Genomic DNA, 12,500 nt, shown 5'->3' with positions numbered 1-12,500 from the left:
GGCTTATCTTTGGCTTCTGATATTTGGCACACGACCAAAGAAAGATTATAACTAATACAGAATTAAAATCACTAAAATAAACAAATCCCATTTTCTGTTGACTCTTGATGTTAGAGTATTCTAATACTTGGATAGATGAAGATGAGGTCTTTGGCTCATTTAACAACACTATCTTTCAAGATAAATTCAAATGGCTCCAGTTGTACGTAGGATCATAAGTATTCTTTTTACACGATTTAATCCTATACATCAAAAGTACTGTTAATAAGTGAATTGGTTATATGGATCTTAACTATATAACAAAAACCATTAAGGAGAAGAGAGAGGGATCTTTAACAACTAAATTTTCTAGCTCTAACGCCACCTCTTATGAAGAAAGTTATGTGGAGGTAATTTACAAGACAAAAAAAAAAAAAAAAAAAAAAAAAAGGACAGTTTCGGGCAATTTTTGTTTCACTACAGCTCTACTCTATCAACAGATCTATTGTTTCTTTGTAAAACGACCATTGTCTTTAATACAGGTTGTATTTTAATGCCCTAAATGATTAAGAGAGCAAATAAAAGTCTACCAAACTGAATATCCAAATTATTACACTGAGACGTTTGGAAAAGACAGACTTATTGAACGAACAAGTACTTCGGATACAAACAACATATATAAAGAATTTATCAGCAGGTGTCTGGAGTACTGGGTAAGAAGAACATTTGGGGTAAATAACATAAAAAAAATATATACGATCAGTTCATAAGACTAGTCAAGTCACTAAAATTTAACTCATAAATAACAAATAAAGCAGGCAATTTTATCTCGAGCCTTAGAACAAAGTTCATAACATGTTACGTGCATAAGCGTATAAATGTTATCTCTTGTTTGTGGCGACAAGTCCACGCGTAAACTGAACTGTTACGTCAGAGAGAGAGAGAGAGAGAGAGAGAGAGAGAGAGAGAGAGAGAGAGAGAGAGAGAGAGAGAGAGTTTTAATGAAGGAGTTTATATAGAACACCAAGAACAAGGACGGTGACAAGGGCAAGGACAACAATTGTGATGATCTTGGCGAAGGTGTTCATATTGTGTTCGGCTTCCATGTACGGATCCCGCGGCTTTGGCCTGTCGATGGAATTCTGAACCAACGTAGGGAAAGCTAACTTTTGGGTGAAGGAGAGTTTGGGCACTGGTTCTGGAAGGTATGGCCCCAAGTGATATGCGCCCCCGGATCCCGACATGTTTCCAGGGTCGTAATCGAAGGAGTCGTAGTCGTAGTCCACGCTGACGTAAGGGTTGAGAGATCGAGCCAGGGAACGGAGACTCAGCAGGGAAGGTCGGCGCGATCTCTGCGAGTCTTGACCTGGGAAAACAAAACATCGAACTGAGTGGATTTGATGAAGTTGGATTAACAGGTAAATTATATGCTTTGTTCGGTGCGTGGAGATTATGAAATTGCACTTAAATCATTTCAAGAACAATGCATTGGAGTGAGTCACATGGTCATAAAAAAAAAAAAAAAAAAAAAAAGCAACAAGGACATTTACAGGTATGCTCACGGTGAGGATGGGAGGGTGATGAAATGATCCAGGCAAGTGTTAAAAATGCTATAAAAATATAATAAACAGGAACATAAAACCATATACAATAACAGAACTGACATACGTAACAATTTTTAGGATCTTAATTTACAATGAAATACGTCATGAATTATTTAAAATAATTCTACCACAAATTCATAATTGAAAAGAATGTCAAAAGCAAACTAGAAAAAAAAAATAATAAATCCAACATTCGTTCCATTAAGGCTTACAATTAATGCATCTAGTAATATCATCTTAAAACAATAATATCTGAAAGTCAAACTAAAAGAAAGGGATTATTTGTCTAAAAACATACGTTATAAACCATCCATTATCCGGGTATTTACAAACACCGAAATATTATTACGGACCCAAAGACAACGTCCACATCTTTAGAAAATATTTTATATGTTAGAATATATAGAAATATTTCAGTCTATCATAAATAAGTCTTTAATGTTTCTGTAAACTGGTAGTCTTAATATACAAGCGAATGATTTCGAATTTGTGTTTATTTTTCAATTCAAGCCAGTTATTATGCATGGACTTTCAGAAGTCTTTGTAGCCCTCTGTGCTCTTCACAAAATTCATGTATCAATATTATTTCGGTGAGGATATTTGATATTGGATTTTACTGGGACAAAGTTCTTTTGGGTAGAAATTATTTTTAAGTAGGGAGGATTACGTTGGGAAATTGAATATCTTCTTGATATATATATATATATATATATATATATATATATATATATATATATATATATATATATATATATGTATATATATAGACTATATATATATATATATATGTATATATATATATATATATATATATATATATATATATATACGGACAAATGAATGCTTTTAAACAAAGGCTAAAACCTAAAATAAATGCGCAGGAAAAAGGGGCGGATATTGCCAAGCTATGACATTGTCTCCCTGATCCATGGGTTTTGTGGGAAGCAGTTCGAGCCGCTTTTGGGCATGTGATGACCTAAGCACAAGTGTACTGAACCTGTTTCCATGTTAACAGGAACACCGGGGAGAGGGGACGCAGAGTGAGAACCAGTATGGTGCGGTTACATCACCTGCCACTGCTACCCTTAGGCGAGACAAGCCCTCAAACCCCCCAGCAATGCAGGGGAAATAAGAAGACTCAGAGTGTGTAGAAGAGGAGCAGTTAAGTTCGAGTCCTATTCGTGAGTGGGCAACCTTCACTATGCCCACCTGCCATGGTAAGCGTACCTCAACGTCCATACGCCATAAGACGTCCAACGATTTCTTTTTGTTATAATCTAAATCATGTAAAGGTCTCCTCGAGGGTCCGCTCTCCCGTATGTAATTATTGTAATAGTTAAAATTTAATTCCATTGTATTTGATTGATGAAATCATTTAAAAGCCAACGAGAAATTTATAATTCTTCTGTTATGTAATCTCAAGATTTAAAGTTTTATTTCACTCGTTTTGAAGAAGATTTATGCTCATTTTTGTTGTGAAAATTAACTTAGACAATAAATCCTCTTACGATGTAACAATCGTCTGATTCACCCCTATATATAGAAATAAATATATATACATATATATACAATATATATATATATATATATATATATATATATATATATATATATATATATATATATAATATATATATATATATATAATATACACACATATATATACATATATACACACGTACATATATACATATACATACATACATAAATATATATACACACACATATATATATATATATATTATACATATATATATATATATATATACATATATATATACATATATATATATATACATACATACATACATACATATACATATATAATTATATGTATGTATAATAATAATAATAATAATAATAATAATAATAATAATAATAAAATACAGTTCTCTATTTCTTATATAAAATCACGAAAGTTCATGCTGAAAAGGACAAACATTGAGAGAAACAAAAATTGCACATCTAAGCTGATGATGAAGAGGTCGCAGTAATTTACATTTTCAAAACCAAAAATTTATATTTTCTACTTTGCAAACCTTTATTGAATAGATAGACTTTCGAGAGAGCTAAAATGACCAAGGAATCTTAAAAAGAAACCGAAAAATTATTGCATAAGCTAAAATATATCTCAATTTAGGTGAAAGCAAGTTCGCCCAATTACGAGAATTTACATGATTCTGATCATGCATTATCCTATGCAGTTCTCTTGCAAAACTGAATCATTCAAAAGAATTACTCATTATCAATTCAGGGATGGCCCATGTTCTTCCTGTCCCTGCCTAGACACTGAAGTAATAATTAGCGGCAATTCCCTTATAATTTTACTTTTCAGGATATCAGCAGAACTTATAAACGCTTGAAAAGCATCTGTAGAGAGAGAGAGAGAGAGAGAGAGAGAGAGAGAGAGAGAGAGGAGAGAGAGAGAGAGACTTATACTACAGGCAGAACCCAAGGGAAATCTTAGGTGGCCGTGGCACCATAATAACGTTTTCATGTAGCTGTTGTTTTGGAGACGAGGGAAACCAGAAGGTCTTCTGTGCTTTCGTAGATTTAAAGAAGGCTTAGGATATCATACCATGAAAAGAGATGTTTTTGTGTTTGAAGAAGAGGAAAGTCACAGAGGTTAGTTGGAATAATTTAGATGATGTACAAAAGATCAAGAACAAGAACAATAACAGCTGTTAGGGAAACAGAAACCTTAGAAGTTAATTTAGTGTTATATCACACCATGTGTCAGCATTAAGCCTAGTTTTATTTGTGGTAGTCATAGATGTGTAAGTAACGAGATTATAAATGAAGAGTTATGGGAGTTAATATATGCAGATGATTTGGTAATAAGTGCTGAAAATGAGGAATACTTTCTTGCAGAGAAGGGTGGTAGAATGGCAAGAGACTTTGGAGAGGGATGGCTTGAGAATAGGCCTAAATGTGAATAAGACTGAAGCTATGATGAGCACCAAGGAAGGTAGGGACAGGAAAGCCATACATGAAAGTAGAGGCTAAGTTATGAAATGGGTATAACCATTTAGATATACGAGATCTGCTATAAACTAGGAGGGAGGATATGAGGCTGAAGTTGACAATAGAACAAAAGCTGCCTAGGAGAAGCGGAGGGAGATAGCAGTAGTAGTGTGCGATAAGAAAATGCCAATCAAGGTAAAAGTAAAGATCTACAAGTACAGTGATGATACCAGTGTTGATGTATGGATCGGAGACGTGGGCTCTAAGACTAAAAGAGTAAGCAAAACTTGAGAGAACAAAGATGAGAATGTTTAGATGGAATATGGGAAGTACACTGCTTGCAAGTAAGAAGAATGGCAGGTACAATAAAAATTACAGTGGTGACAAGAGTGTCACGACTGAGATGGTGTGTGCATGTGTTGAGGGTGAATGGTGGGTTCAAGGGAGTGAAGAGGCCTTGGGAGGAACCTGTTACGAGGAGGAGATCGAGAGGAAGGCAGAGAATCAGATGGCGAGATAAGGTGAAGATGGGTATGGAGAGAAGAAGTTTTGTGGAAGAGGATGCCTTTAACAGAAGGTATTGCAGAGGATGTATCAGGCAACTGACTCATTAATGTAGGGATAATGATGGGAAAATGGATACATTATGTGTGTGTGTGTATGTGTATATATATATATATATATATATATATATATATATATATATATATATATATATATATATATATATAAAAAGAATTACAATTTCTAATTTTTGTAATAGTTATTTGATCTTCACATCATCCCTCTTCTATTACAAGAGGAGAATGGCAACTATCCTTGTTTTTTTTTCTTTTTTTTGGAGAGAGAGAGAGAGAGAGAGAGAGAGAGAGAGAGAGAGAGAGAGAGAGAGAGAGAGCTCACCTAGGTAACGGTGAACTGTATTCACAACCCAGAATATTCACAAATATAGTCTAATTTAAAAAGTGTTTGTATGTATGTGGTTGATTTGGTGTGATGATCGACATTAGCTCGCTGTGATCGAATAAGATTATTTTGCATAATAAGAGAATACTTAAAATGGTTGTTATGTAAAATTTAATTGTTTTATGCGATGAATTAAGATATTTCTACAATACTAACTTTTGATGAATTAGCTTTCTTATTTCCTTGTAAGCCAGCTTTGAAACTTGGAGGAAAGATAGGAAGTTTGGAAATGTTTCTCTATTAGTCCAGCCGTTTTCGGTAAAAATATGGAGGAATCGTTCACATTCGGTTAAAAGCACCAAATTTTGCACAAAGTTAGCTTTTGATGTACCTTTTGAAATGTGATAGAGACCCATTTGATATCTTTCCAATATGGCCGCTTTTTTCAAGATGGCCGCCAAAATTCAGGAAAATTCTGCTATTCGAACGATTTCCATCGTATAGTTACAATTTTGGAGTCTTTACCTATATTTTCAAGGATGTTCTAAACAATGAGAATAAAAATAAGTACAGGAGAACAATATTTTACCAGCAAATGCCCATTTAAATTTTAAAATAAGTCAAACATACTGAAAAATTGCTCTAAATGTTGTTGTTATCTGTCTCAATTCTTACAATTCTACAGTGGCAACCATTTTGTTTGTTATACAATCATTTTGCAGGTGGTTGAAAAATGTGAAAGAAGAGATTGAAGTGGAGTCATCAACAGACCTAAAGACATCCTGGGCTACATACCATGCTAATCAGGTCCACACAGAACAGCCTGCTCCTTCCGACATCAGCTCATTGCTCCCACTGTTCTATGAGGAGGCTAAGTCAAGTGCCATGATTGACCATACTATGAAAGTTGTGAAGAATGCAGTAGATTTACTGAATCCTGTTCAGATCCCTGTAGTTGCCTGTGATCAGCCACTGTATGCTATTGCCAAACAACTCCAATGGTAATATCCCAACATTTAGGTGAGAACCAAGTTGTAGTGATGTTTGGTGGCTTACACATTGAGCTGGCCTTTCTCAAAGTTCTTGGAGACTGGCTGGAAGTAACTGGATGGACCAACACCCTTGTGCAGGCAGAGATAGCCTCACAAGGTACTGCAGACTCCTTCCTGAAGGCTGCACATATAATGAGAACGAGGCATGCCCACCAGGTGACTGCAGGGAGCTTGTACATTCTCATGGATAGAGCCTACAAGCGTCACCAAACAGAAGACCACACCACAGATCCTCTAAGCTTTGAGCAATGGAGAGTGAAAATGGAAAATGCAGTCCCTATGTTTAACTTCTGGTCCATCACACTTGACCTAGAACTAGCTTTGATGGTTTTCCTCCAATCACTGCGACAAGGCAACTTCAATCTGTACAAGGATGCACTTACAAAGCTGGCCCCATGGTTCTTTGCACTTGACCACCCAAATTATGCTCGTTGGGTGCAGTGCATATTAGAGATATGGCTTCCCTAGATTTGATGCATCCTGAGGTTGCTGCTGAATTCTCAGAGGGAAAGTTTGTTGTTCACAAATCACAACACTCATTTTCCGGCATCCCATTAGACCAAGCTCACGAACAGAACAACAAACAGATTAAAGGAGATGGTGATGCTGTGGGCCTAACTGAAAACAGTGCACAACTCCAAAGATGGATGGTGGCTGGGCCAGAAGTGTCAAGACTTGTGAATGAGTTTAAAACTGTGGTGGAAGGACTCCGGAGACAGGCGGAAAAGCATTCAGACCAAAGACACCATGAAGCTCAACAGGGGTTACAGACAACATACAGAAAGCAAGTCAAATCATTGTGTGATACATTAGAAGATATGGGAAATCCATTCATGGAAGATTGATCTGATCTGCTTGTATTAGGCACCCAGGATGTTGTAGACAAAGAGGTTATAGAAACCGTAAGGCATATCAAAAGGGTGGGAAATGAACAATATAGTGACTTTGTGAAGGAACGGCTAGAAGACAGAACCAAAAGTCTGACAGACCCTATCAAAAGGAACAAATTTCCTCTATTCAGCAGCCAGCCTACCCGCAAAGTGTCAAAGGAGAAGCAACAAATTGCATCATTGAAACAAGACTGTTCTCTTTTCTCTAAACTGTATGTGTCTTGCCAAGTGAGAGATGGGGATATTGATGAGTTTTTCCGCCATAAGAATCAGTCCAGTCCACCATCATTGTCACAGGGTGGAAAACTTCAACGTGGGACCAAAGCTGATCTTCTCCCATTCCTTACACAGCATAGTACCACAATCAAGGACAAGCCTGATACTGATGCAGTTCTTCTACAGTAGATGGGGCTGCCATTGTTAATATGCTTAACCCAGGTGCATCAAGAACATTTCAAGAGTATGCTGACCTGGCATTTGTACCACATGTTAAGCGTCAACTGGAGTCAGCAAGAAGAGTTGATATTATCTTAGATAAGTACTTCCAAGACAGTCTGAAGGCGACTGCTAGGAGTCTCAGAGGAGAGGGGGACCGCAGAAAAGTAAAGGCTAACACTCCTGTTCCTGGCAAATGGAAGGTTTTCTTGCGGTGTGATGCAAACAAACCCGAGCTCTTCAGTTTTCTAGCGGATCAATGTACTACTGTCAGCTGTCCATAGGGCAAGCAAATTATGTCCACAAAAGGAGAATTGCTCCTTTGCAACCCCCAGAGGGACAGTATTGATCAAATATCTCCATGCTCCCATGAGAAAGCAGACACAAGCTTCCTCTCAATGCAAAAGATGCTGTTCAACATGGTTGTGAGAGGATCATGATCAGAACTGTGGACACTGATGTAGTAATGTTAGCTATAGCATTGTGTCTTCCAATTCATGCAAGTGAACTGTGGATCAGCTTTGGGGTTGGGGACAACTTCAACTATATCCCTGTACACACCATAGCTGGTTCTCTAGGTCCAAAGTGTCGAGCTCTGCCTGTGTTTCATGCCATCAGCGAGTGTGACAACACATCCTCCTTTGCTGGTAAAGGGAAGAAATATTCTTGGGAGACGTGGCAAATATGTGAAAGTGTAACCGAGGTGTTTGCAGACCTTGGGAATGTACCAACACTGGAGAGAATTGACCAGCACATGGCAAACCTAGAGCAATTTGTCATTCTGCTTTATGACATCTGCCACATCAGCTTATGAAGCGAGAAAAGATCTCTTCACCAGGAAGGGCAGGTCTATTGATCTCACACCACCAACTTCTGCTTCTCTCTACCAGAATGTCATAAGAGCATCTTATCAAGCGGGTCATGTTTGGGGCCAGTCACTTCACCCCAATCCCGTGTTACCTTCACCTGTTGAATGGGATTGGATGAAAGGACCTGGGAATGCATGGGAACCCTATTGGTCAGATCTGCCTCAAGCATCAGTTTCCTGTATGGCATTCCTGAAATGTGGATGTGTCAAAGGCTGCAGAGGAAGATGCAAGTGTGTGAAAGCACAACTAGCATGTACGGCTCTGTGCAAATGCAGGGGGGATTGTTGCCTGTGTGTGATTAGACTGTGTACTTAAATTAGTCATTTCACTACTGTACTAGCAATTGATGGTTACAAGGGTAAGACCTATTTTGGGGTTAAGTTAATATAAAACTTTTCATATTGAGTTAATAAAACACTGTACTTATGTTTGACATTCAAATACATTCTTTACTTTGCGTTAAATTACAAAACAAATATGATTACAGCCGGTTTAATATTTTTGTAGGCAATTTCTGTAACAAAAAGGCCATTTTCTCCTTAAATATTTGTCTTATGTGCCCACATTTGCTATTAATGTTTAGAACATCCTTGAAAATATAGGTTTAGACTCCAAAATTGTGACTATACGATGAAAATACTTCAAATAGCAGCCTTTCCAGATTTTTGGCGGCCATCTTGAAAAAAGCGGCCATATTGGAAAGATATCAAATGGGTCTCTATCACATTTCAAAAGGTACATCTCAAGCTAACTTTGTGCAAAATTTGGAGCTTTTAACCAAATTTGAACGATTTTTACTGAAAACGGCTGGACTATATAGGTATTTTCATTAAGTGAGATTTTGCTGATCATGAAATCTATTTTTTTTTTTTTTGTAATTAAATACGACAGTGTTTGTTCATGGGTATGTGTATCATAATGGAGTATACTAATTTGGTATAATTTCCTATTTAAAATAATTTTCAGCTGCAACCAATGTTTTTGTTCATTTTGCGTAAAATATAAGATAAAACATAATAATTGCAGTCATTATTTAATGTACTTAGTATAAAATCAATATAAATTTCAATGAATGACAACTCATTCACCATGCTTTAAACGTATTTTTTTGAGAATTAATTCAACGTATATACTTCACCGTAGAACGTTTATTTCAATACAGTATGCTGTTAAAAAATCTAAATACGTATATATTTTTTCAGCCATTTTTCTATCATTGCCATTAAACACATAAACTCCACTTTCTTAAATATGAGCAGGATTTACGAAGCTCTAATACACTGCCTCCTTAGCATAACTACTCAAATTCTCTTACCAATTTTCTGTATACACACCGGCCCCTTTCTTGCTTCACCTCTTCTTTGACTCACTTAAGCGTCTACTTTCAAATAACTTGACGAACCAACCTCTTCTATTATTGTTTCCTCCTTTAGGCATTCTCCAAATGGCCCAGTTTTATACGAAAGAAGGGAATCATCTTTGTTCTTTCATCGAGATTTTGTAACAATGCGAAGCCCTTTGAAGATCCTATACCCTAATTTTCCAACATAAAAGCTTTTCAACCAAACTGATGTACTTATCAACAATCATAAGACCTCCACTTCCAATCAACTACTTTTTCCTTCACCTTGAAACATGAAAATGCAGAATATGGTCCCCTTTTTCCTATTTAACAGATAAATACAATTATACTCCAGGTCACCATAAACTACGTAATTCAAAGCAAAGGTCCTCACTATGACATTTATACATGGGTTCTGATTGTGCTGCAGTATCCTTAGACATAACAAGTCAGTTCTCAATACCTACAAAAACATTTGTATTCCCATCTGAACTGTCAGCCTTTTTAATAGTAATTAACATTGTTAAAACAAACGAAGATAGAATGAATCTTACATTTGTCATTTATTCTGATTCAAGAAGTGCCATAGAATTCATCAAAGGTTACACGCATAAGAACCAACTATTATAACGGATTAAAGAGCGTCTTAACAAATTATATTCTTATGGGATAATGATAAAATATACTGGATTCTTGCCATGTTGGAGTTGCGGATAATGAAGAAGGAAATTAACTGGCAAACTAACAATAAAATCACCACAACTTGACATTAAATCCCACATTAAAGTTTACGTTGCCACAATAAAACATTATATAATGACAATATGGCAAATCATGTGGAATAATGAATCAGAAAACAATAAATTGAAACAAATCAAGCCCAAGGGAATCTTCTACTTAGAAGGGCAAAAGAATGGAAGAAAAGTTGTTTGTTGAAGACTTACGAGATTGACACATGGATTTCTAATAAACACACCTCGTTAGAAGTTCCTAAGTGCAATGTATCATGATTTTAGCCATATGATATATTTTTTACAAATACAGTTTATAGAAATGCCTGGCATTTTTTAACACATTTTAAATTACTCTTTTTAAGATTTTAACGTTTTTATAAAGCATGGGTTTAACAGAAAAATTTAGAGTTCTTTTTGTAGCAAAATTCTACCTCAATGTTATATTTTATTGCTTAGATAAAACAATTATAATTTTCCCTTCCGAATGTATTCGAGCCAGTTTTCTACGAGTCGGCCTTGACTCGCTGGGCTGGTAAATCGCCTCCGGTTTAATAATAATCATGGGTTATAACATACTTTACTCCACACACGCAAGCGAGCCAACACACGTGCCTCATACTTTGCAACTAAAACTTTGCGCCCCTACAGTTAAATTAAGCTGGCCTTGTGCTAGCAGGGCTAGTGCCAATTTGAGCATCTCTCTTTGTTAGTTTGGGGGTACTGTCTCCAACGGAGTATTATCAAATCAACCAGTGTTCGTAATTGAAAACCGAGTCGAACCATTTTTTTGTTTCTCATTATCTATGAAAGATTGTGTAATGATACCCATTACCTATGGAATCTTAATAGAAGACGTCATATTTCATCCCAAAGCTAAAAGATCATAGCTTTCAAAAACAGTTAAAACAATGAGTGAATTCCTTATAGTAAGACCGCAGCTCTCTCTCTCTCTCTCTCTCTCTCTCTCTCTCTCTCTCTCTCTCTCTCTCTCTCTCTCTCTCTCTCTCTCATAATTATTATAAAATTTATTAGTGTGTTTGGGAGCTTCAATTCAAATATCAAATATCTCTCTCTCTCTCTCTCTCTCTCTCTCTCTCTCTCTCTCTCTCTCTCTCTCTCTCTCTCTCTCTCTCTCTCATAATTATTATAAACTTTATTAGTGTGTTTGGGAGCTTCAATTCAAATATTACAAAAGAAGTTAGGAAACCAAAATAACGCGGCAACAACGCTTCAAGCCATTGAACTTTGTAAAAGAAAATGAGGAGGTTGAAATTTAGTGAATAAGACAGGAATAAGAATTGAATATTACATTTCAGATAAGGAAGGAGAAATTACGACGGTCAAAATTAGCTCTGAGCTCTGAAGGTGCCCGTTGCATATTATTATTATTATTATTATTATTATTATTATTATTGGGATTAGTATTAATATTATTATTATTATTATTATTATTATTATTATTATTATTATTATTATTATTATCATTATTATTATTATTATTATTATTAGCTAAGCTACATCCATAGTTGGAAAAGCATGATGCTATTAACCCAAGGGCTCCAACAAAGAAAATAGCCCAGGGAGGAAAAGAAATAAGGAAACAGAATAGTGTGCCTCACCAGGAATGAGTAAACGATTCTGTGATTTCTCGTAGGCCGTCGTGGTAGCAGAGGTGGAGTTCGACCTAATGACGAACGGGTGTGCGAAGAGGGAAGGAGCATTTGA

At 36.1% G+C, this 12,500-nt stretch overlaps 1 protein-coding gene across 1 annotated transcript in view; it reads right to left on the bottom strand.

Moving 5' to 3' along the window:
- Positions 1–963: 963 nt before the first annotated feature.
- The window catches only part of LOC137639018 (uncharacterized), a 275,870-nt gene continuing 264,333 nt past the window's right edge, over positions 964–12,500 (bottom strand). The window contains exons 7-8 of the mRNA XM_068371339.1: positions 12,395–12,500; positions 964–1,345 (exon numbers count right to left, since the gene is read on the bottom strand). The exon at positions 12,395–12,500 is cut by the window's right edge and continues 144 nt beyond it. Coding sequence (XP_068227440.1) covers positions 978–1,345; positions 12,395–12,500 — 474 coding nt within the window. The 3' untranslated portion in view covers positions 964–977. The remainder of the gene's footprint in view (positions 1,346–12,394) is intronic.

This window comes from Palaemon carinicauda, chromosome 4, assembly GCF_036898095.1.
Source record: "Palaemon carinicauda isolate YSFRI2023 chromosome 4, ASM3689809v2, whole genome shotgun sequence".
Taxonomy (NCBI): domain Eukaryota; kingdom Metazoa; phylum Arthropoda; class Malacostraca; order Decapoda; family Palaemonidae; genus Palaemon; species Palaemon carinicauda.
Note: the sequence above shows the minus strand (reverse complement) of the source record. Positions and strands in the feature narration are given on the sequence as shown.